The 27,178-nt window shown below is 36.6% G+C and overlaps 1 protein-coding gene across 1 annotated transcript; it reads left to right on the top strand.

Annotated features, from left to right (window-relative positions):
- Positions 1–487: 487 nt before the first annotated feature.
- Positions 488–26,786, top strand: gfpt2 (glutamine-fructose-6-phosphate transaminase 2). Its single transcript, XM_073871076.1, has 19 exons — positions 488–644; positions 1,524–1,631; positions 2,189–2,284; positions 2,397–2,522; positions 5,475–5,533; positions 6,178–6,324; positions 8,300–8,361; positions 11,900–11,979; positions 13,857–13,977; positions 15,874–16,037; positions 16,128–16,223; positions 16,393–16,490; positions 18,565–18,685; positions 19,334–19,491; positions 22,290–22,404; positions 22,510–22,637; positions 22,738–22,905; positions 22,998–23,159; positions 25,712–26,786. Exons 1-19 carry the CDS (start codon positions 638–640, stop codon positions 25,754–25,756), a joined length of 2,061 nt encoding a protein of 686 aa, XP_073727177.1. The 5' UTR covers positions 488–637; the 3' UTR covers positions 25,757–26,786.
- Positions 26,787–27,178: the final 392 nt, after the last annotated feature.

Genomic DNA, 27,178 nt, shown 5'->3' with positions numbered 1-27,178 from the left:
CTGAAACATGGCGAATAATACTACAAAAATATTTCTAAAAACGCAAAAAACGATTTTCTAAAAAAAAAGAATTGTTTGCAATAAAAATAATTATAACGCTTATTCACAAACATTTAAAATATGGGGCTTGTCCTCATTTGCATGGGTGTGTGAGGAGTGTACTCATGCTCACGTGTGCAGCTTGTTCAAAGCAGGAAATAAGAAAATAAACTGATCTGAAGTATGCATGCTATGTGTCATCTTTTTTTTTTTAATCCTTTAATATATACATGCCTCAAAGTGACTTAATGTTTCACTAAAGCTTCAAACAAGAAATTACAAAAATTACATAAACGTTATTTGTGTCTCCCGTGTGACCCAGTCATAAGTCCGTAATTATTAAAGTCGTTAAACAGGTTCAAAAACATCAAAAAGGAGTTATTATTAACCTATCAACCTGTATGACCCACACTCGTTTGTCAAACAGTCCGGCAGAAGGCGGGGCGGATGTTGCCATGGTATCCAGAGGTGGAGCGGTTTATAAGGCGGCTGTTTGTAATTCCTCCTCCAAGACTTTGGATCATATTGCGCTGCTTCGCATCAACCTCCAGCCCATACAAACTAACTTACCCTCTGCTCGAGAGAAGATACTTGAACGATGTGCGGTAAGTTCAGACTATTTGTTAGGACTTTATACAGTCAGTGTATCTAAATACGACACATATTTATCGTCACTGTAATATCCGCGCGCACTGTACGTGCGCTTAACTTAACGTTACGTTTCTAATGCACTGCTGCCTATTAAACGATTAACGTGTGTGTATTAACATGATTATAAGACAACATTTAACAGAAAGATTTGATTTCTGTCATCTCTTTCTGGAGTTCAAGTGACAGCTCAGGTGACAGATCCGGTTTGGAGCGAGAGAGTCTCAAAACCTACTTAGCTCCCTACCTAGCCAACATGTTTGGACGCTGTGACGCTGGCGAATGTCATAACGCCACTTTAAAGCCCATATATGCTTTCTAGATAGACAGCGCAGTAGTTTCGTGATGATTATAGCACATCTATAATGCATTACAATTGTGTCTAGATAAGTTAGATAGCACGCTAGGTTTCGAGACACGTCCGAGGTACATACTTGCTTTACCACTTTTAGGCGACGTGGCTGATCCCAAATGTGACTTTTCACCTGCTCGAATACAATTTGATCACTGATGTCTTTGTATACTTTAGGTGTTGTATATAGCCTACCTTTTTGTCTTTTCTATATCTTCAGTCAGGATATTGTCTATTTAAAAAAAAAAGAAAAAATGATATTGTCTATTTATCCATCTGTCTGTCTAATTCATAGTTATATAATGATGTACAAGCATGTTAACTAGTCAGATTCATAATACATAATTTGTAATAATAGCCTACGTAATACATCCTGATTTGTATTAGAAATAAAACATGTATTCGCATTAACAATACAAACGTATTTCTTGTTATAATGTAATAACTTAGCATCTGACATCTCATTAAACCTTGTGTCCGGCAGGAATATTTGCGTACCTGAATTACAGAGTCCCACGGTCGAGGAGGGATATCTTACAGACACTCGTAAAGGGACTTCAAAGGCTGGAGTACAGGGGTTACGACTCTGCAGGTAAGACCGACACTCCCACTTCTGTCTGGTTAATGTCAATGTATTCTGCAGGTAACGGATACGACTCGCGAGACCTCGTTTCTCGTATTTTGGCAGCACGGTGGGCCCGGAGTGTCAGCCGGTCCAGTGCCGTAGCAGTCAGTCGATACTTGTGTGAAAGGGATTACTGTGCCGTTGATTTTCTTTTCACTTTTCTCCATTCTGCCTCCTGTGCATGTCTTCGTATTATTCAGATAATACAAATAATAATTCAGTAATTCCACTGAAGACCAATTTTGGCTGCAAATTTGTCAGGTTTTGGGTAAGGTCGTCTTAGTTAAACCATGACTGAATATCCCTGCTCACAAATCAAAGTCTGTTTAGGTCAACGCTTTCTAAAAGCAAAAGACAGGAATCCCATTAAACACATTTGGGAATGAGTTGGGAATACTGACTGACAGCATATACCCTGCTATATTACAGAATTATAAAGGTGTTGTAGCAGGAAAAGATAAATAGATGCAAAAAAATGTATCTGTTCATTATTTCTCATGTGTTTTGATGATGTTTTTGGGCAGGTGTCGCAGTAGATGGCCCAGGGAAAGATAATGGCACAAGCATCGCCCTTTTCAAGAAGAAAGGGAAGGTGAAGGCACTCGACGAAGAGATCTACAGTATGTTAAATCAGTTCTTCTGTTCTTGTCTTTCCTCTTTATTTCTCTTCTCTCTTTATTTGGTCCATGGCAAGTCTATACAGATTTTGCTTTTTCCCTGTTAATTTATTAGAGAATGAATCCGTGGATCTGGATGCTCAACTGGACACGCACTTTGGCATCGCACACACCCGTTGGGCCACACATGGAGAGCCCAGCGCTGTCAACAGTCATCCTCAGCGATCCGACAAGAACAACGGTAAAGGACAACGCGATTTCAAACACAAACGCTACTGCGGTCATCTGGTTTCTATCCGGCCATTAGAAGACCAGCTGTGGTCAGTTTGTGAGTCCGGAAAATACAGGGTTGGGAAGTTAATGGGGGCTTTAAAACTATTAGGCTTTGATTGGTAGTGAAAACATTTCAAAGGTGTCATTGCTGTGAATGACTACTTAGATGTGAAAGTTCACCTCTGAAAATAAACACCTTAGCAGGGGTCGAAAACAAAAAGTTGGTTTCTTTCACCCCACAGCAGCAGTAAAACAGAAGCTGTTCGGATTAAGTTTCTGGAAAACTGAACTAATTGAAAAGAGTGTATTGGGATTGCTTTAATAATGCCATGCATTTGACCTGGCATGGATTTTCCACTTTCTACATTTTACATAATAACTTTGTTTAAAATTGCAAAAAAAATGGGTTAGGGTTCCCAGAAAAAAAGATCCCCTGGTTTTCATCATGGTCTTTACTTTAGGACTTTTTTTACTTTGAAAGTAAAAAGTTTAGACACACCTAGCGCTTCTTTTTAATTTTTCAAAGAATACCTTATTGTGAATGAACCATTATGGAAGTATGGGAATTATGCCATGACACAAAATGTTAAACAAATCCAAACAATCTTATGTTTTACATTTGCCTAGATCAGTGGTCTCCAACATTTCCAACAGTTTGCCCGCACAGAGTCTGTGAGTTGCCGCTAAAGCACATAGCCTCAATTGTAATATTTATTTATTACATATTGTTTATATTAGCTTGGCTTCTTTTATGTATGTTAACATTTTAAACAATGATAAAACATATTGACAAGTAAAACAAAAAAGTTTTGAGTAGACTATATCAAAAGATTGTTTTATCCGTTGTGGTAGCCCTTGGTCACAAAAGGTTGGAGACCCCTGGCCTAGATTACATCTTGGTGTTTTGGCATTCAATCAAACTTTAACCACATGTGTACAAGACTACATCATTAGGCTGTTAAATAGTAATACTAGTGATAATATACTATTTATTTTCATGACAGCTGTGATCTTTAGAAATGCATAGGTGTGCCTAAAGCCGTTGTTTTTAATGAGAAGTCTGGACGGTATGAAATATCAACACCAAACAAAGACTAAGGACAACCATGCCCCGTTTCATAGAATGCGTGACGTTCAACGATTGGCTAACGCCTGTGACATGCAGCAAGTTTTACTAGTTAGTAGGCGAAATCTCACCCGACCTGCTGCCAAACAGTTTTTTGGATGCTCATAAGAATGTGTCAAAGGGATAGTTCACCCAAAGATGAAAATTCTCTCATCATTTACTCACCCTCATGTTGTTACAAACCTGTATGAATTTCCAAACCGTACCGTATAAATAACCAAATCGTTCATGAGCCCTATTCACTTCCATGTAGGGATGCATAACGATTAATCGCGATTAATCTATAGCAGAATTAAAGTTTTTGTTTACATCATAAATGCGCGTGAACTGTGTATAATAATTATGTGTATATTTAATATGCCGACCCATTCTCACCAAAAAGCATACAAATGACACGCAGTGATTATCATGCAATAGATACACCAAATTCCGATTTTGCGTGCATATGATATGCCAGTCCTTCCCATTCTCTTATATGGCGAATAGGGATGTAACGATTCAATCACGATTCAATCGCGGTCCTCATTAAAAATGCCTGTCTGAAATCGATTCTGAATCGCAAGGCTGCGATTCTTTGTTTTATGCACAGCTTTTATCAATCTAAAATCATTATGAGTCGGAGTCGTTTATAACGTGCATTTAAAAAAGAAACACACGTTAAACAAAATCATTAAAAATATTACTTATTATCATTAAAATAACTGAAATAATTTGAAGAACAGCGTATAAATATTCCTGTAGACATTTCCTGGAATAGCGTTTGCAATGCTACTTCTTCTATGGCACAAAGGAAGTTTCTGCAAGAGAGCGCCCCCTGGCGTTCGGATGTGCCGGGATTTCACCGTTATTAATTCAAATTCATTCATTGAGAAAACGCGCATTTGCACGGTTAATCATTACACCCCTAATGGCGAATCGTTTCGTGTTGTTTTATTTATTGTTTTCTCATTTGTTTTCTGTTTTTTTACCATTGTCGCTTTGGTTTAGGGTTAGAACAACTTTTTGTTATATAAAAATGACATCCTAACCCAAACCCCAACTCTAACCCCAACTCCAAGTTACCATGGCTTAAATATAGACAAAAACATGGAGAAACCTGTATATTAAACCACCTGCTTAAACAAATGTGAAATCTAACCCTAAACCCAAGCAAAAATGGTTTAAAAAACAGAAAACAAATGAGAAAACAATAAATAAAACGACACGAAACGATTCGCCATATAAGTGAATGGGAAGGACTGGCGTATCATATGCACGCAAAATCGGAATTTGGCGTATCAATTGCACGATATTCACACTGCGTGTCATTTGTATGTTTTTTGGTGAGAATGGGTAGAAATATGCACACATGCATGTATAATTTTAAGAAAAAATATATATTTATATATTAAGTATTTATATATAATATAAATTATACAGAAATATACAAATGTATACACATGTAAACATTTCTTAAATATATACACATGCATGTGTGTGCATTTATCTATACAAAGATATTGATGTAAACAAAAAGTTTTATTCTGCTATAGATTAATCGCGATTAATCGTTATGCATCCCAACAGTGAAAGTGAATGGGGCTCACAAACAGTTCGGTTATCTCTCTTCTTGTATATCAGAAAGATACTTTTTTACAGGTTTGTAACAACAAGAAAGTGAAAATTTATGAAAATGATGACAGAATTTTTGGGTGAACTATCCCTTTAATGAGAATGAAATGAGTGAATGAGATGTCATAACCCTACTTCCAAGAAATTTCATTCATTTCTTTCTTCATTCACTTTCATTTCTAGAGTTTGTTGTCATCCACAACGGGATCATCACAAATTACAAGGAGCTGAAAAAGTACTTGGTGAGCAATACTTTAAACAGTCTTCTTTATAATGCATTGTAGGTGGGATTGATACAGTTTACAAAGGGCTTTAAGGACATAGAGACTGAATGTCGCAAGCTTTGTCTTCTGATGTCATAATATACATGATAATCATTAGGGTGTGGACTCAGCACAGATTGTGCCCTAAACTCTAGTTTCAATGGCAGTTGTGGTTGTGGAATAAAATAGTTTGTGTATAAAGGGTTCTTGCAGTAGAAGAACCATTTTTGGTTCCACAAAGAACCTTTTATTCTTATATTTAATTTTATATGGAGACCTTTTTTTAAGAATGAAGACCTAAATGGCATTTCCTCATTGCTGATGTGGTTTAATAACTTCAGGCCACAGAAGTTAATTAAGATAATAATAGACACTGTGTAAGCGAGAGGACAAGGGTGGCAGAATTGTTCGAATTGTATGCTTTAAGTTTCTTGGAAGTAGCATTACAGTAGTTCATTACACAATGTCTCAAGCATTCCAGAAGCCTTCAGAACCAATTTTTGTTAATTTCCCTCCCACCTTATTTCACTCTTTATCATTCTGCCCATTTTCCAATATGGAAAAACATGTTTTGTTTTGCGCTCGTCTGTAACCATGGCTTTTCCATCCCGACCCATTGATAGGGTTCCAAAGGATACGAATTCGAGTCGGAAACAGACACGGAGGTCATCCCCAAGTTGATCAAGTATCTCTATGACAACCGCGAGAGCGATTCTGTGTCCTTCTCCACCCTGGTGGAGCGCGTCATTAAGCAGCTGGAAGCATCAGATGTGTGTACGTGCATGTGTGTCTGTGTTTTTCGGGAGGGGGGGTGATGGTGGTCTTACTCACATGCCTCTGGGAACCCCTCATATTGTGAAAGTTAAAAACCAAGTGTTGCTCATTTTCTGGCTTCTTAAAGACATTCTCTATTGTTCAGTCGGGTTATATGTGTCTCAATGTTCTCGCTGATGATGATTTAAAAAAGGATTCATGTACGGTACGCCGGTATCAGTGTGAAACCAAATTAAAATGGGTTCACAGGGTTTGAGAGAAGTGAGTAGATACAATAGATACTACTAGGAGTGATGCAAAAGATAAAATTAGCACAGCTATGAAGGAAACTAGTGTATTAATGTTGTAAGGTAACCTAAAAATAGTCAGTTTGTCAGTTTTAAGAGTTGATGTTTAAGGTAAGTAGTTTACGTCTTATCTCCAAGATCTTTCTCGTTTTGGAGTTATAAAACATTTATCATCACTGACAGGCAAACATGCTCGTCTCCAGGTAATTAATAATAACTAGATTTTCAAATGAAGACAGGTGGACCTTGTTTTATGAGTCACTGTAGCACCTTTGGACGGCTCGCACGGCCATAAGATTCTCTGCTGGGAAACCAAACAAGGTTCATCAGCGGTGTTGTATGAACAAGGGCTGTGCCTTTATGATATGTGACCATGTCTGTGTCAAAACAACATATAAAGGACATTCTGTGAAAATATTACATTGATATCTTCAATATAAACTGAGGAAGACCACGTCAAAGACCGAAATAAATGCTTCAAATCAAACTTTAAGACTGGTTATCTCAAAATTAGATTATGAGACTTAAGCCTGGTTTACACAGACGGGGTCACACATTACTCACAAAAATCTTTATCATGAGTTTATATAACGCCCAACCTTCCTATCAGCGACTTTCGTTTTAAGACTTTTTGCCGGCTTTATGGCTTCATTTTTAAATTGATTACGCTATCTAAACTTCTTCGGCAACCCCCACCATCTTTTCATCGGAGGGTTAGGAGATAAAAGGATGATAACGGGAAAACCGCCCTACGTTTAAAGGGACGCGAGAGAAGAGTCCAGGAGAGAAGGAAGTCTTAGAGCTGAAGTTAATTGAAAACAGACTGAGGCTTGTGCGCTTAACTTGGCAAAAAGGTCCCACTTAGTACCCCCAAAAGTTTTATGCCTTAAGAAGCCTTTCACTAAAAAGTCCCAGATTGGATGCACCATCGGCACAAATAATGCAGTAATATAATGCAAAATAGTTTTTTTCATTGCATGTTACTAACCTAACTCTCATTAAACAACCTTTCTTTTAAAGTATACATGCTTTTTGAGGACAGATTTGTATGCGGTTTAGCACGTAGACATAAAATGTATATGTCCAGCAAAGTGTCTACGGTATACATGTGTGTGTGTCTTCTGGGCAGTAAGTCCAGAGAGGCTCAACGAAGAGGAAGGGGGGCAAAAAAGTTCCCTTAGCACACAGAAAGGGCCCCTATTCCCCTCAGCTCAACCCTCACTGTGGGTCTCTGTTTCTCTCCCTGGTGCCCCTCCACCTCTTTGGGCCTCTGCTCCAGGCCTGATCCTGAGCTGTACCGGAGGGGGGGTGTAGGAAAAACACGAGACCTTAAGATGCTGCAGCGATGAAACCGTAGCCAGATTTTCAGCCATCGATTTACACACACGCCCCCTTTTCCCAAACCACGCCCACGCACAAAGATGCCATTGTACCGTAGAGATTTTAATAATCAGTAACGGAGCGCAAGAGCACGCCTGAGCCGCTGTACCAACATTGCGATCCCGTAAAACAAACTAGACAGCTGTTTATGAAGCTGAAACAATGCTGCAGAGACATATCACGCCCTCTGTTTATGATGAGATCATCTCCTGATATCTGACTTGGATGGTTTTTAGTGTAAATGTAGATCTTTTAAAATGTTAAAAACATAATTCTTAATTACTCTTTCTTAATCTTTCACCAGGAAGGGGCTTTTGCTCTGGTTTTCAAAAGCATTCATTTCCCTGGGGAGGCCGTGGCCACAAGGTCAGTAAAAACTCTGAACTGTAAAAATCGTAAGTTTCCAAATTCCTTTTCAACTTAATGTTCTCACCTTCCAATGCACTCATATTCTTCTGACATAAACTTCCTGGTTCGCTGCATTATTTCTTTCCTTGGCAATGAACAAGAGCCAAAAGGTTACCGTCCCCTGTCTGTGATCAGTCGCCAGATAAGATTTACGGCTTTCGTTACGATTTTCCTCATGTAAACATAAGGAACTAGGCACTGACCTTTATACTGTACCTGTTCATGACCAGGGATTAAGATAACAACAAAGGTGTATATGAAAGGATATAGCTATAATCGATACCCCGTCCCTGAATATTCAATTTGAAGTCGACTGAAGCCAAGGCCCGATGTTAATTGTTCCCATCTGTCCGTCTCTGATTGTGAACGAATGTGCTGTTGGCTTTGGTCGATTCTGTCCTGCTGTGGAGAAAACTTCAAAAGTCAGGTCATGTTGCAAAACATTTCATCGTAAGTTACTGCACACAGATTCGCCTTTGTTGTTTTAGTACCATCTGAGAGACTTTGTGGATGGTTGTTCGTGAAGGTTTTTTTTTTAGCTAGGCAACCATCTCACTATTTTATAGTTAGGAACCAAACCCTAATTCAATTTTATTTATATATCGCTTTTCACAATTGTTAATTATTTCAAAGCAGATTCACCTAAATAAATGTAGGGGAAAACACAGAATAATCGATGGATAATATATGAAGCAGAATAAAGCGGCTAAGAATAAACTGTACAAGTGAGCGTAGTAATAATGTAACGTATACAGTAAAGTGCTAAGTTAAGCCAATGTTGGCTGACTCTACAGGGGATGAAACCCCACCTAGGAGAAAAACCCTGTGGGAAAACTCCTAGGAGGAGAAAAACCCTTGAGAGAGAGATACATATATATAAACACTATAGGGATATGAAACGGGTTCAGCCGGTGGTCGTTGGTCAGGCATTGGCTGGGCATCTTGTTGAAGGACGGTCAGTAGATCAGTGGTGTGATGACCTTCACAGCATCAGGAACTGGGTCTGTTTTTGAGACAGGGAGAGAGAAACAGAATCCTATTAGCGTAGGGGCCGTTCGCATTTAATGCGTCATACAGTATTGTGGTTTAAAATCTGCTCGGTTCCAGACAGGCTAACTATTGCGGCATAAGTATATTACCCAGATGAGTTATGTGAATGCTTTGTTCTGGACAAACTAACGGGATAAGTACATTTACTTGACATTTTATGTGAATGCTTTAGTTTAGACTTAAAGTGATCGACTGTGTCTGATTCTCGAACATTATTTGGTAAATCATTCCAGAGCTTAGGGGCTAGATATGAAAAGGATCTACCACCTTTAGACACTTTTGATACTCTATGGATAATTAATTGGCCAGAATTTTGTGCTCGCAGTGTACGTGATGGATTGTATTCTGATAGTAATTCCTAAGCATTCTGCACTGTGCTACAGACATTAATGGCACTTTAAAGGGGACATATAATGTAAATATTACTTTTTCCAAGTGCTATAATTGGGTCCCCAGTGCTTCTATCAACCTAGAAAATGTGAAAATCAACTGAGTAACTTAGTTTTGGTAAACCATTCTCTGCAAGCATGTGGAAAAATAGCTCATTGAAATTTGGCTCCCCTTGTGATGTCAGAAGGGGATCTTATTACAATAATACCGCCCCTTAATCTGCACTATCCAACCACGGCACTGCCATTTAAATCAGCTCATTTGCATTTGCACATTTTTGCACACACCTATATACAGGTAGTGGCAATTTTAACATGTTATAATAAATTATCTATATGGTATTTTGAGCTAAAACTTCACATATGTACTCTGGGGACACCAAAGATTAATTTTTCATCTTAAAAATGTCCCATTTAAATGATGTGTTTATTAACAAGGAGCAACCTTCCGACCTCTCTGATAAAGCCAACAAGGAAGTGACTTAAACTGCACTGTCTCCTATTCATAGTAATAGGAGTACTTAATCTTGTTATATATTAATCCTGCAATATCTTTGATATCAGGTGTTTGTTTTTGTGCAGTAGCAACCTAACAACCACAATGAACACCATAGCAACTGATTAGCAACACAATTGCAACCTTCCAAAATAAACATACTCTGCGTCCGAAATCACCTACATCCATACTACATAGAAGGCAAAAATCAGTAAGCGAGGCGAGTAGTATGACTGTATGTTCATAGTATATAAACAAAAAAGTAGGGGAAACTATACATGTGCATTCAATAGACACAAACTCTCCCGGGGCTAGAGGAGTCACCCAACGAAGATGATGGAGAGGTGTTGTCACATTCAAAAATGTCTGAAAGTGGTAACGTGACATTCATAAGGTAAACATTTGTTACTTGTGGTTAAAGTATGCTTGCTAAACATCAATCTAGTTAATGATGATCAAGTTTTTTGAATGTCATTCACACCACCCAAATGTATACTATATAGAACGTGCTGTTTTAACGGTCGATGAGTAGGTTCCTCTTATCTATTTTAGTACGTACTGTCACAGTATGCGATTTCCGACGCCAACAGCCAACCACAGTGGCCGCAAAACATGCTTCTTTGTTCTCCGGTCTTGCATAAACGTAATTGGCTGGCTCTGCACTAGGTTATTTGCATAAGGCGAACTTATTGGCTGACGCAGAAATGTTCAACTTTTGCCACGAGACAGGGCATGACTTCACCCATTCAAAGTAAATGAGACGCGCTAACGTTGACACTCTCGTCGGCGGAAGTGTGGATGAAAACAGCACTCACCCGGTAAGATTTTGGCCATAGCTGTATACCTTCTAGCCTTAAGCTTTTCATGCGCCCTTTGAAGAATCCGTCCCAGTGTTTTTATATTTTTATTTTTTTTATTAATTTGGATTTTGCATCCCACCCCTCTCATGCGTCTCATATTTCTGCAAATCTGACCTTCATTTAATTATCATTTAACTGTGAGTGACACTAAATCTAAGCTATTTCAATAGCGCTCTGTTCCTTTCTGAAAACCAGTGTTTGTTATAGTCAGTACTTCTCATCGTCAAAGCTGATTTCAATATATACTTCACGGGGTGGTGCACACATAGCTTGCTGTGCACACTGAAATCAAACGAGCCAACCAGTTCAAACAAAGCAAGCACTGAGAAGCAGAGCCCATATGATCTATGTTTGACACATAAGGGGATGGTTAGCGTGGACTGTTCCAGGCAAGATAAGTAGCGTATGCAAAGGACAGGCCTGAAATATTACCAGATAAGAGGAGGGCGGATCTAAACAAGGATATAAAAGAGAGAGAGAGAGAGAGAGAGGTGTCACCTCTGCACACGTGTCTTGTTTACAGTAGGGCTACACCAAGACAAAGTCCTGCAGGTGTGTTGTGAGAACAATCTGTAGGAAAAAGTCATGTGTCCTCTCCTGTATTTCAATCTTTTCTTCTGTTTATAAACACTTACAACAATTGGATTTGTACATACATAGCTTAAGCAAATGTATCCTCTATCTCTCCCTCTTTGAAACAGGAGGGGCAGTCCGCTGCTCATCGGTGTGCGTAGTCAATACGAGCTGTCCACAGAGCAGATTCCTGTCCAATACAATCGCGGTAAGTTCCTGTTTATCTGCCCAAACGACTTCACTGAAAGTGAATGTATGGAAAGGATGTGCCTGAGGTCATATTGTTAAAAAAGATAAATATACAAATATCTGAGCATATGCAAATCATACAGTGATGAACTCTGACACCTTTTAAGCCTGAGGATACGTAAAGGCATGAACATGTGGAGGAAAGTTGAATGCGAGGCGTAGTTGTCTTTAGTTATAAATTGTAAAGATTTATGGTTCAATAGCATCTCCCGATAACCCAATTTAGTGGGATGTTAGTCACTGATTCGTAATTCCCTGATGATCTGTTTATACAAATGGAGCAACATGTTATAAAAAGATTGATGTAGTTGTGTAATAGGAGTATTAACCTTTTTAACCCTAATAAATTACTTGTATAATGTGACCTAATACCCAGTTGTCTTTGCTATAAGGGCATCATTCTTAAAAAAATTTATACTTTTGACAATTTATTTATCTTTATAAACATCATGATTTTTTTCTAAATATGTGAGAATGAATTTTAGTATTTTAAATAGAGATGCACCGATATATCGGTCAATAATTGGTTTCGGTTGAGACGTATCTGCCTAGAATATCGCTACTTTTAATTTTCGGTCAGTCTTAGTACACAATGTAACTACAGAAGAGTCAAATTTGAAATACATAAGGTAAATTATAGAAACTCTTTGGTTATTTTTGAGCATGATGCTAATGGTCTAATTGGATTCAATGGATTATGCTAAACTATGCTAAAAGTGGTAGCCAGACCGGGAGATCGGCTGAATGGACTCCACAAAAAAGTAGAGTATCCCTTTAATGCAAGTTATTATAACCACTAAACTATTGGCATCGGCAGATATCAGCCTGAATAATCGGTTATCGGTAGGGATGCACGATATATAACTACTTATTTTTAATATTATCGTTACCGGTCTTAAGCAAAAACGATCACATGCAAAGTTATGGAAATTAAAATTCTAAAGGGTTTAAAATAAAACCAGTTATCCACTGTATTTTTTTTGTCTTTGCAATCATGCTTAGAAAATAAATATATGCATATTTATCGGCCTATATATCGGTTATCGTCCCCCAAATATAAAGAGTTATCGGTATCGGCCAAAATTTCCATATCGGTGCATCCCTAGTTATCGGTGGAATTTAAGATTGGTTCATCTCTATTTTATTGAAGTTTTGTTTATTATAATGGTTGCTTTACCTATTAATACTGATTTACATTTTAAAGGGATAGTTCACCCAAAAATAAAAATTCAGTCATCATTTACTCACTCTCATGTTGTTACAAACCTGGATACATTTCTTTGTTCTGATGTAGGAAAATATTTTAAGAGATGTTTGTAACCATACTGATCAGAGGCCCCATTGTCTTCCATAGTAGGAAAAAGAATACTATGGAAGTCAATGGGGCCTCTGATTGGTTTAGCTACAAACAATCCTCAAAATATCTTGCCTTGTGTACATCAAAACAAATTGTTTTATACAGGTTTGTAACAACATGAGGAATATATTTTAAGAAATGTTTGTAACCAAACCGATCAGAGGCCCCAATGACTTTCACAATAGGATAAAAGAATACTATAGAAGTCAATGGGGCCTTTTATAATTTCTTTTTTTACAAACAGTCCTCAAAATACCTTCCCTTGTGTTCATTAAAACAAAGAAAGTTATACAGGTTTGCAATAACATAAGCGTGAGTAAATGATGACAGAATTTAAATTTTTGAAGGAACTATCCCTTTAAAGACAATGACAAATGAAGCAACGACAGCTACAGTAATAGGACATTTACCTTTGTTTCTTGCTTTTGTTAATGTTAATATTTCATGTTAATAAATGTGATTGTATGTTATTTCTGTAGGTGATTCCACGATAGAGGTAGAAGAGGAGAAAAACTTCCGGAACCGACAAGGCAGCATCAATGCTTTACACTCGGTTCATGATGGCATGGCTGTGGAGTTTTACTTCGCCTCTGATGCCAGGTAACTCAAACATACCATACAGTATTTATAACACTGTGGGGTCTAAAGAAAAATGACATCATTGTTTCACCCTCAAAAGCCTATCTATAGATATCTGATCTAATTTTAGATTAATATATTCAGGTTCATCTAGTAACACCAGTTTTAAAGCTCAGTTGCGTCATTTTTGTCTCACTTACATGCCTTGTTCATGATAGGTTTCCCCAACACATTCCCTTCTCTCCCATTGGTGCGCAAAATCCATAGTCCCGCCCCAAAATAACCCTGTAGTCACTACGGTATGTCAAGCTTAAACAAACAGAGAAATGTTTTCAAAGCGCCACAGTGTTTACACGTCGGAGAACTCAGATTACGCTTGGCTATTGTGAACACAAACTTCCAGAAAATTCTTCAAATATGAAGCGAAGTGTCCTCTGCAGGCCACAAAACCTTATTACACCTTTTAACTTTTCAGTCATTTTGATTGAGATGTTGACCATTGTTCATACATAGCATTTGTGACCCTGGACCACAAACCGCATGGGTCACATGGGTATATTAGCAATAGCAAACAATACATTGTATTGGTCATAAATATTTATTTTTATGCTAAATCTAACTTATAAAAAGTGAGGCAAGTGATTGCATGGGAAGTTTTAAGTTGAGTCAACTTGCAACCTTTTTTAAGTATAAAAAACACTGTAATATTACTTAATACAAATGCAACAAAATTAAGTTTGGACCCCAGTTTGAGAACCACTGCTGTAAAGCACGACATACTTCAGTATGTAGTCTATGCACAAGCACCAGTCTTCTGAACAATGGTAACTACAAAACTTAAAAGAAGAAACAGAAACTCTTCCAAATCTCGAAGATAAATGAACATTAAAAACAAACAAGTCTTTCTTTTTAGTTAAAAACACATAAAATAAAGTTTTAATTCAAATTATACTCTCCAAATGCAGTCCCGTGCAAAGCATGCTGGGAACTACGAGTCCACTGCCAAGTTAGTTATGTTTAATAATAAAATCACGTAGTTTCAACACAAAATTATTAAGTTAATTTCCTTCTTACAAATTTAAGTGGATTATACATGATAAAATGAAGATGAATTTACTCAATTATATGTTCATTTAGAATTACTCAAATTATTCAAATTATTATGTTATTTTAACTAGAGCCCGACCAATAAAGGATTTTAAAGGCCGATACCGATACAAATGTTTGTTGGTTTTAAAATCTGGTAGGCAGTAACCATGCGTGTAACTACAGTAGCAGCGCGACCGTCAATGAAGAAGAAGCTTGGCAAGTTAACCCACAAACGAAGAAGAAACAGCAACTTGTTGTGTATGTTTTGAGATGACCAGCAATGATGGAAGTAAATAAACAGCGACTTTTGTTGCAGTTTGAGTTAAATCACTCCTCAACTTGGCTTATCTTTGTTTTCACCGTCGCAAACGGAAATACCTATGACGCAGTTTTTTTACCTGACGGGAGGGGTTCTGGTGGACCAATCACAGCGCTTGCGGTCTGCGTAGATCTGACGCGCTGTTAAAATTTTTGCGAGGTGCACGTCAGGCTACACAGAGCTACGCACAGGCTACGGATAGCCTACGCCGTAGAAGTTACGCACGACTATAAATCGCCCTTAAGTATAAATCTCAATTTAATAAAATGACTGGTTTTCTGACCCAGTCTGTAAAAATCAAGCTAAAGTTATTTACTGTGTTTTTTACATAAAATCATCCTACAATGTAAAGAACATTATGTGAAAATATAACCTTGATAGTTTTAATATTGAGTAAGATGATGTCAGAGATTGAAATCAAACTTTGATGCTCCTCATCTCAAAACTAGATATGCATTTCACAGACAAGGAAGTGCATTTTTGTGATTACCTCTGGCTTTCTTTCCCAGTGCCATTATCGAGCACACCAACAAGGTGATCTACCTGGAGGATGATGATGTGGCTGTGGTGAATGAGGGAAAGTTGTATGTGCACCGCGTTAAGAGTGCAGCAGGGGATGATCCAGTCCGTGTCATTCAAACCCTACAGATGGAGCTCCAGCAGATCATGAAAGGTCCCAGATCACATCCAAACAACCTTCCACTGTACAAGAACCTGGTTTAATGTATTCCAGCCATACTAACACCTGCCTTTTTTTATTTAGGTAACTTTAAGGCTTTTATGCAGAAGGAGATCTTTGAGCAACCTGAATCGGTCTTCAATACCATGAGAGGCAGAATCTGTTTTGACACCAATGAAGGTAACATAACCCACTTCCATTATAACTAACAGGATGCCTGTAGGGTCCTAATTTAGGAATCTGTGTATAGTTTTTATTGCATTTCTGTAGGTGTTATGTGATCAATTTCTGGCAAAGAGATGTTTTTATCCATCAATATGTTTTCTGAGCATATATGTTGTTTGCACAGTTACACTTGGTGGTCTGAAAGACCATCTGAAGGAGATCAAGAGATGCAGGCGACTGATCATTATTGGCTGTGGTACCAGTTTCCATGCAGGAGTGGCAGTAAGTTTTTATAACAAAAATTCAATTTCTTTTATACCGATGCAGTCATCTTATATGTATATTAGCATTTACATGAATGCATAAGCCCCTTAACTGTCACTCTCGCCCCCTTCAGTGTCGGGGTGAAAAGTTGATGTGCACCTTCAAATTAATATCCAAGCCTAATCTTGGTCTTGTTTTAATGAAGACACTTTAAAGTTTGTCAGGTAGTGAAAAAATTAAACAGAAAATATGTTATAGCAGTTTACATTTATTTTAATAAATAAAAATATGAACACTTTACAATAAGGTACATTAGTTAACATTATTAAAGTATTAACTAACATGAACAAACCATGGGCAATACATTTGTTTATTATTATTTGTTAATGTTGGTTAATAGAATAAAGATTTTAATTGTTTGTTCATGTTAGTTCACAGTGCATTAACTAACGTTAACAAGATTTGAATAAAGTATTAGTAATTGTTGAAATTAACATTAACAAAGATTAATGAATGCTGTATAAGTTCAGTTCATTATTAGTTCATGTTAACTAATGTAGTTAACTAATGAACCTTATTGTAAAGTGTTACCATAAAAATAATAAATTTTATAATAAAAATGTAAACGTTTCATGACAGAAATGCTGTAAAATAGTAAAAGAGTTAAAATCACAAAAAATTAGGTGTGTGTCACTTTTTTGTATTTTTACCAACAAAAGCCACTAGGTGTCACTAGGTTTGCTCCATACTCTTGTCACAACTTAAAAAATGACTGTCACTGCATTATTATTACTGCTAAATGTTTTTGAAATATAAAAAAATAAATTCTTAAACCTTTCCAATTATACATAGTTTGTCAATAGGGCTGGGTATCGATTTAGATGTTCCAGATCGATTCGATTTCGATTCACAAGCTATCAAATCGATTTGATTTCGGTTCTCGGGTCGGTTTTTATACTCGATTCTCAATTCAACTCAATGAATATGGATTTAATACAAATACTATATTAATAAAAAAAGAACAGTGAATAAGACTAGTAATTAGATTAACGTTAATCTTACGTTCAATGTTTGCGGAAATAATTATGAAAGAAAAAATCGATTCTGCTCTTTGAGAATCGATTTTGAATCTACCACATTTAAAAAAAAAACTATTAATCGAAAAATCGATTTTTTTTGCCCAGTCCTATTTGTCAACATTTTTGAAGATTTATAACAGCATATAGTGTTATGAATATATAATAATGAATATGCATTCCTATGGGGGGGGGTCAGGTAACAAAAAAACGATATAATTTCTATCATCAGAAGTATTGAAATATGAAAACTACATTCTGATAGCTTTTCAGTGATATACAGTTTGTCATGTAGGTTTGTTTACGTTTAGAATAGGGTTTTAGTGTAATAAATATGTAAAAACAATGGGCGGGCCCGTGACATTTTTAAAACTGACTCTCACCACATCATTTTTTTCCTAAATTGGTGATGATATATAAAGGCTACACTCTTAGAGCTTTCCAACAATATATAGTTTGTCATAATTTTTCTAGGTTTAGAACAGGGTATTAGTGTTACCGTCAAAACAAATTGGGCCCACCTGTTGGCCCGTGACCTTTTAGAAACTGACTCTCACTGCATATTTTTTCCCCCAAAATGGTGCTGAAATACGTATGACAACTACTTTCCAATGATGTACAGTTTGTCCAGATTTTTTATGTTAGAATAGAATGTTATAAATAAGTCAAAACATTGTGGGCCCGCCCGTGGGCCCATAACATTTTAGTAAATGAATCTTACTACGTCGATCTTTTTCCAAAATGAGGATAAAAAATTAAAACGACACTCTTAGAGCTTTCAAACGATATATAGTTTATCATAATAAGTTAAGAAGTTACATGCAAAACACTGAAGTAAACGTTGGCACCCCGTTGGCAGGACAGTGACATCTAGCAGGGTTATCAATGTTTTGAGGCACACTCTTTTCATTTACGGGACGGGTGAGAGTTAAGCGACTGACAGTGCATTCTAGAAGTTTTTATCAGTATGTATGAATAGCACACGCCGTCAGTATTATCTCTTTCTCTCTCTGTAGACACGTCAGATTCTTGAGGAGTTGACCGAACTTCCCGTTATGGTTGAGCTGGCCAGTGATTTCCTGGATCGCATCACGCCTGTTTTCAGGGACGATGTCTGTTTCTTCATCAGTCAGTCGGGTAAAGTACAGCTCCTTACCGTCATTCTTATGTTTCATTTTTTCCGGATGGCCTTAATTACAATGACCTTTGTATTCCCTATGATACCGCATTACACAACAGTACGTGCGTGAGATCATATCATTTCACGTACATGCCCGTAGGACAGAAAAGAGATATCTTTAATATCTCAACTGTTCCTCCTAGTTACCAGTGAGATTAAATAGAGAGCAACTCGAGTGCTTAAGGCTTATGTGTCTCATCATGTATTTTAGAAGAGATTTTATAATGTGCTTTTTATAAAGACAAAGGTTGTATTTGTTAACAATTAGTTAATGTTACTTTTACAGTACATTAAGAAGAATTAATACATGCTATTGTTTGTTCATGTTAGTTAATGCATTTGCAAATGTTTACTAATACAACCTTATTGTAAAGTGTTACCATTATAGAAGTTAACATTTAATTAGCTGTTTAACTGCATATCAACTATTTTTATTAGAAAATGTATACTTATATGAAACATGAGTTATTAAGTCAGATGCAATCAAGGAAGTCTCCTAAACATGGAAAAAGGCGATACTTTGCAATATTCGTCTAGGTGTGACACATGTAATGCTGTTGGTTATGATTTCCTCATGATAACTGATTGTTTGTGTGTATTATCAGGTGAGACTGCAGACACTCTGATGGCATTGCGTTACTGTAAGCAGCGTGGGGCATTGACTGTTGGTATCACAAACACTGTGGGCAGCTCCATCTGCAGAGAGACAGACTGTGGAGTTCATATCAATGCTGGGCCTGAGGTCGGAGTGGCCAGTACAAAGGTACTATACAGTGCCAAATACATGTTGGACTCTAGGGATGCAATGAACAGTGTTGGGGAAAGTTACTTTTAAAAGTAATGCATTACAATATTAACTCATTCACCGCCATTGACGAGTTATCTCGTCATTTATGAGTTCATATTTAACTAATAAATATGCCTTTTTGGACGAATTTCAAAGTGAAAGTGTAATACCGCTTTTAGATGGCGCCAAATCGAATTTATCAAAAATGGAAGTTAAAAAGAGTTAATGATTTATTTTAACTGCCTTTATGTTTGATAGTCATTCTGAGTATGATCTCTAACATAAATTCCTTTACAAAAACGCAATTTTTTAAGCTTTTTGCTCAAAATGTTGTATTTTTGAAAAGAAATATCCATATTTCAGTGGTTAAATTAAGTAGAAAAAGTAAATATATAATGAAACGTTTTTTCCCCATTTTGTTTGTTTGTTTGTTTGTTTATTGTTTGTTTGAAAGCAGAGGGTGTGTTCTTTAATTTGATATAATTTGTATGTTATATCAAATTATATATTTATAGAAAATAATTTTTCCTGCAAGGAATTTTGTGAAAATATTGTTAAAATCACACAAATGCAGGTGGGCAACTTTTCTCAAAAAGGCTGGCGGTGAATGAGTTAAGTTACTAATTGTGTTACTTTTCATGGGAAGTAATGCTTACGTTACTTTTTAGTTACTTTTGCGTTACTTTTTCTTGGCTGATTCTTGATCTCTTTCAGGTTTTGCAGGTGTTTTTATGACTGAAAAGTTCTGCATTCAGAAAGTGCATATTTCATCAAAAAAATGTCGAGCTCTGGCCTGCCATCTCAGTTTCTGACTCAAATTGTTCCCACACAGGCGTGTACGCATAGAGTACATAATGTGGCTACGTTTAGTTTAACTCAGTACATTTTCAGTTAATTTTTTTATCAAATTACTTTTTTTTTAAAGTAACTCAAATATGAATGTGTACATTTAAAAAGAATGCGTTACTTTACTCGTTACTTCAGAAAAGTAATATTATTACGTAATGCACGTTATTTGTAATGCGTTACCCCCAACACTGGCAATGGATACATTTATTTTATGGGGTAGTTGTATAAAAATGGAATGCAGAGTATCATGCAGAATAGATCAGCCTTAAACAGCATAACTTGCTTGTTTTTCCAGTTGCATTTTTTAGTTGGTTAACATATTTAACAAAACTTGTAAAACTGCCTAACCAAGTTTAATCCCCTGATCTTGCCGGTTAAGTAAAACACTTAGAGGTGGTTTCCTGGACAGGGATTATCTTAAACCAAGACTAGACCTTAGTATAATTAGGAAATATAACTAGTTTTATCAAACATGCCTTACTAAAAACATTAATTGTGTGCATTTTGAGGCAAAACAAAGGGCACTGATGTATTTTAAGATATGGCAGTGCACGTTGAGCTCTTACATTTAGTTTAGTCTGGGACTAGTCTAATCCCTGTCTGGGAAACCGCCCCTTAATTACTTTGTGATTTGTGTAATCTTTTATGGAATTCTTAAAGAACATTTATGGAATTTTCAGTGTTGATTTTAGGGGAAGGTCTTTAATTTATACTCTTATAAGTATCCCAATTGACCAAATGTATTCTAAACAAGACAATCATGCATAAGACAACAGGATTTTTTGAAGAATGAAAGTGGAAATCATTAGATGGTGCACAGTCAATGTGGGTCTGATAATGATTATATCTGAAAATGGCTCACTACCTTTGGCCATTGTTTTATTAGTATATTTATTAACTCTTTCCCCGCCATTGACGAGTTATCTCTTCAATTAAGAGAAAACATTTGCATAAAAAAAGTCCTCATGAATTTTTATGTTCCAATTTATGAAAAAACTAAAGCCAAAATGTTATTTACTCATTTTAAACTCTCTTTATGTTTTGCTAATCGTTCTGAATCTGATCTCTAACAAAATTACTTTACAAAAATGCAATTATTCAGCTTTTTGCTAAAAAAATATACATTTTTAAATAAAATACCCATATTAAAGAGTTTATAAGCAGAGAAAAAAATATTTTCACGTTTTCTTTGTTTGTTTGTTTGTTTGAAAGCAGAGGGTCTGTTCTTTAATTTGATATATTTGTATATTTATATATTTTTAGAAGAAAATTAATTTTGTGAAACTTTTGTGAAAATTCACAAAAGAATGCTGGCGGGCAACTTTTCAAAAAATGGCTGGCGGGGAATGAGTTAAAGGGGTCATAGCGTGAAAATCTGACTTTTTCTATGTTTAAGTGCTATAATTGGGTCCTCAGTGCTTCAATCAACCTAGAAAATGTGAATAAGATCAACCTAGTAACTTAGTTTTGGTAAACCATTCTCTGCAAGCATGTAAAAAATAGGTCATTTAAATTTGGCTCCCCTTGTGATGTCAGAAGGGGATCTTATTATTATAATACCGCCCCTTAATCTGCACTATCCAACCACGGCACTGCCATGTAGTGCAGAGAGAAAATAATTGACAGCACAATAGAGTTTTAATTAAAAAAAAAACACCATTATGGTGATCAGTGTTTGCATTTCATCAGCTCATTTGCATTTTAAGGTACACAACCAAAAACGGCACATTTTTGCTCACACCTTCCCTACAAAGTGGCCATTTTAACATGTTATAATAAATCATCTTTGGGGGATTTTGAGCTAAAACTTTACATACGTACTCTGGGGACACCAATACTTACATTTTAAAAAAGTCATTTGAAGTCCCCTGTTATGACCTTCACTCATTTGTTTGATTTATTGACTATTTTATGGTTGTATGCAGGCCTACACCAGTCAGTTTGTGTCTCTCATCATGTTTGGCCTGATGATGAGCGAAGACAGGCTTTCACTGCAGCAAAGGAGACTGGAGATCATCAACGGCCTCAAAAAACTGCCAGGTGTGTATTTGTGCATGCGTGCCACGTCCACTATACTATAATTTACACTATCCATATTTGCAAGAATTTGAGATCGTATTAACGTTGACATTGTTTTCCGTGTAGAGCTGATCAAAGAAGTGCTGTCTCTTGATGATAAGATCAAGAGCTTAGCAGATGAGCTCGACCATCAGAAGTCTCTACTGGTGATGGGTCGAGGCTACAATTATGCCACGTGCCTAGAGGGGGCGCTGGTGAGTCAAATAAAGACAAATTTAGAATTGAAATGATCAGACGCAAATAAATAATGCAAAGTATCCTGTAGCTCATATCTGGTGTGTGTGTGTTGTGCAGAAAATCAAAGAGATCACATACATGCACTCGGAGGGGATTATGGCCGGCGAGTTGAAGCACGGCCCCTTGGCGCTGATTGACAAGCACATGCCGGTCATTATGATCATCATGAAAGATGCCTGTTACCAAAAGTGCCAAAATGCTTTGCAACAGGTCACGGCCAGACAGGTAACAAACATTAAAAAGAGAATACAAAAAAGTTACAGTTTGTGTGTCATTCATCTTTCTGTAATAACTAACATCTTGTATATATGTCGTAGGGCCGGCCGATAATCATCTGTTGCCAGAATGACCCAGAGATCAGTAAGATGGCATATAAGACCATTGAACTGCCTCATACGGTGGACTGTCTGCAAGGCATCCTCAGTGTCATTCCCCTACAGCTCATCTCCTTCCACCTGGCTGTTCTCAGAGGATATGATGTATGTTTGCATCTCTTTACATGAACAAATAAACTGTGGTTTGAGGTGGCTTCCCACTAGCTGACTCAAAACAGTCAGTTTGGGATTTCAAATGTTACAGTGTTTATCCATTCGTGGCTTGCCATAATTTGTATGAGCATGCACTGCTATAGTGTAGGAGAAACCATGGAAAATCTTAGGTTATGTAGTCACCATGGATAATGCCCGTGGTATGCACTTTTGGATCAGATCCGAGAAGAATAAACTTAGTGGTCAGTACCAAGGCCTCCAAATCCAACACGATCTCATGGAAAGTGGTGATATAGTCACAAAGAATTGGATTAATTTGTGTCCATGGCACGAAGTTCAGCTTTTTTGCGTGCCTTGAGCACAAATGTCTTTTTTGTGTCCGTGGCACGACTTTCTTTTTCGTGTCATTTTATGTATTGTTTTCTCGTTGTGTTTCCCTATTTTTAAATCATTGTCGCTTAGGGTTAGATTTGGGGTTTTGGTTAGGATGTATTTTTATGTATTGGTTTCTACATGTTTTTCTTTCACTTTTAAAACTATACTCGCCTGGAGTTGGGGTTAGAGTTGTGGTTTGGGTTAGGATGTCTAAAAATGTAACAGAAAGTGATTCTAACCCCAAACCCAAGCGACAATGGTAAGAAAATGGTAAAAGACAACGAGAAAGCAATACATACAATGACACCAAAGAGAAAGTCGTGCCACGGACACGAAAAAGACATTCGTGCTCAAGGCACGTAAAGAAGCTGCATTTTGTGCCATGGACACGAATATATTAATTTTTCGTGACTATAACATGATTTTCCGTGAGATCAGTCTGCGAAATCTCTAAATGAAAGACATAATATTAGCCACTGACCAATCAGCTGTGGGCACTGATCTTTGATATTTAAAGGGGTAGTTCACCCAAAGATTATAGTTCTGTCATCATTTACTCACCCTCATGTTGTTACAAACCTGTATATATTTATTTGTTCCGATGAACACAAAGGAAGATAATGAGAAATGTCCGTTCGTGGACCCCATTTACTTCCATACTATTCTTTTTTCCTACTATGAAAGTCAATGGGGTCCACGATCGGTTTGGTTACAAACAATACACAAAATATCTTCCTTGGTGTTCATTAAAACGGAGAAGTTTATGCGGGTTTGTGGCGACATGAGGGTGAGTAAATGATGACAAAATTTTCATTTTTGGGTGAACTCTCCTTTTAATATTTAAACCTCAATAGGAAATTAAACCAACAGAGACGTTCTGCATAGACGTGTAACCACGTAACCGCCTGAAACTGTCTAGATTACATTTACTTATTTTGCAGGCACATTTTATCTATTTTGTTAAAGCGACGCTCCAGTCAAATATCAAAATTATCCCATGATTTTCTCACCCTCAAGCGGGCCGAGATACACATGTGCATCATCTTTTAGACAAACACATTATGAGTTCTTTTAGTAAATGTCCTTGCTTTTCCAAGCTTATAATGGGAGAAAACACCGATCAGAACGTCTGACTTTAAAGCTTAAAAAAGTGCATCCATCCTCACAAAAGTAATCCACACAGCTCCAAAGGGTTAATAAAGGTCATTTGTGGGTAATTGATGTAATAAAAAAAATCCATATTTTAAACTTTAGAAACTATAATGTTGCGTTTTCACCAACCGCCGTAGAGGCGGCAAAACGCGCTACTCGCGCGTAGTTGGACGCTTGAACATTAGAGTTCACTCACTTCATAAGCGCGTGAAATTCTAGTCATTCGAGAAATTCACGCGGAAATTGACGTCATGGGAGGGGCTTCTGCGACTCCGCTGAGGCTCCGTCACTCCACTCGCTTCCTGTAATCACGTCACTACTACAGCAAGGTCCTGATTGGTTAACGCTAAAGTCAGTCCAAGATGGCATTGTTACCGGTTAGTTATTACAGTTGATAAAGTTTGATATTTTTCTTACAAAATCGCACCAAGTCCTTTTTTTAACCCCTTGGAGCTGTGTGGATTACATCTGTGAAAGGTGAATGCAGTTGTTCCCTGATCCTTGTTTTCTCCCATTATAAAGCTTGGAAAACCAAGGACATTTACTAAAATAACTCCAAATGACATGTGTATCTCGAATTGCTTTGGGGAGGGTAAGTCATGGGGTAATTTTGATATTTGGCTGGAGTATTTCTTAAATAATATTTTTTGTACAGACAGTATAGATATATATATAAAAAGAGGCTTATGAAATAAATAAAAACAGTATTATTGTATGTACTATGCACATTCGCAATACTAACTGCAAAAACAATAGTTTGCAATAACAATTGCTTAATAATAATAATAATAATAATAATAATTTTGTGCATTTATTAGTATTATTTAATGATAAAATAATATTATTACATTAATAATAAAATAATGTAAAACAGTGGAAATTATAGGGTTAAAAATCATAATGTGTTATTCAATTGTGGTGTATTATAAAACAGCTTTTTTAAGAATCAATGTATTATTATTAATTATTGTGTATTTTTGTGCTTATAATCACTATAATTGTTGTGTTTCCATCAGGTGGACTGTCCAAGGAACCTGGCCAAATCTGTGACAGTGGAGTAATCTCCTCACGTGAAATGTGAAATAATGAATGCAGAAGATGAGAACACTAATCACTAAAGTGCAATTCCAAGTGTGCATGTTTACGAGTGTCTGCGTCCGTGTGAATGTGGGAATGTGGGTATTTATGAATTGTGACCAAAACACTAAAGGTGTCCAGACCGAAAGAGAACCGGTAGGGGATGTTGTATTCCATTGTAGCCTTTTCATCCCTATGTGCCAATTGCAAATGAAGGGAATCCCAAACTGTGCCTTGTACACTATGAGCTCTGAACTGAGCCTGAAGCATCGTAAAATAAGTCAAATGTTTACCTCTTACAAACTAGAGTGCAATACTTAAATCTGCACAATGAATTTTTTTGTGTATCTAAGAAAAGTGTCTTAAATCACAGCAACCAAAAACGTTTTTATGAAGTGTGTGTGTAGAAAAGTGTGAGATGAGAGAATGTTTTATATGTAGTAAAGAGTGCTGATTAAAGCAGAATTTTTAAAGTTCTTTTGAAGGATAACATGCATTGCATTTATTTTGTACTAAGAATCATCATGTTTAATGTTCAGCTGAAGTAAGCAAGTGTTAATTACATTAACTCACAAATAGCATTCAAACACTTCAGAGAAAAAAAACATAAATCATAAAATTATTGGGTTTCACTGGAAGATTCACTGTACTGTTTGAGTTTATGTCGACTGTGAAGAACTCGTTGTGGTAACTATCGTGTTATTAGACATGCATTTTAATTTTTAAAAAATGATTTTAGTGATTTTTCATCTATGTATGATGTGCCGAATGAGATTTCAGACTCTTAACCATAACTTATTTTTTTACGGTTTCGCTGGGATAGACGTCTTTTGATTGTCTCTGTATAGTTTAAAACCATTATTTTCCTTATATATCCATTTTAAATTGGTTTTGTATTTTTAAAGTAATGGGAAATGGGTAAAGGGTTTTATGGGCATGTCTAAAAAAAGAAGGTATGAAATACTTTATATTCTTCATTGTTGATTAATAAAAATAAAGCAATGCTGTAAAAAACGGCTTACGTGTCAGTTACTTAAATCATTTCTTGTCTGTCGTATATTTGTGTGTTCATTCCTTTGCCCTAAAACTATAACAGAAATGTTATGACCATGTGGAAAAGCTGGAAGGCTTAGAAAACCACATGAAATAAAACTGAGATTCAGTGAAACAAGTATGAAAGAACGTGGATCTAATCTTACCCAATGCAGCTACAAACTGAGGACAGACACATTATTTGTTTGCGGGGTAAATTCCACTAGTTTGTGTTGTGCTGTAACGTAGCACTTTTCCTCATTTCCCAGGCAGGGATTAGTCTAAACATGGACTAGGCCTTAGTTAAATTAGGACATTTAAGTCACTTTTAAAAGCATAATTTATAAATAAACACTGCTGGTGTGCATCTTGAG

The sequence above is a fragment of the Misgurnus anguillicaudatus genome, chromosome 9 (assembly GCF_027580225.2).
Source record: "Misgurnus anguillicaudatus chromosome 9, ASM2758022v2, whole genome shotgun sequence".
In the NCBI taxonomy this organism is placed as follows: domain Eukaryota; kingdom Metazoa; phylum Chordata; class Actinopteri; order Cypriniformes; family Cobitidae; genus Misgurnus; species Misgurnus anguillicaudatus.
The sequence above is the reverse complement of the archived record's forward strand: the minus strand, read 5'-3'. Positions and strand labels throughout refer to the sequence as shown.

Bases quoted from the DNA above. Each gene is read 5' to 3' on its own strand.
- gfpt2 (XM_073871076.1), top strand. The intron at 6,325-8,299 runs GTGTGTACGTGC...ATCTTTCACCAG, and splicing joins AGCAGCTGGAAGCATCAGAT to GAAGGGGCTTTTGCTCTGGT. The intron at 16,224-16,392 runs GTAACATAACCC...TTGTTTGCACAG, and splicing joins CTGTTTTGACACCAATGAAG to TTACACTTGGTGGTCTGAAA.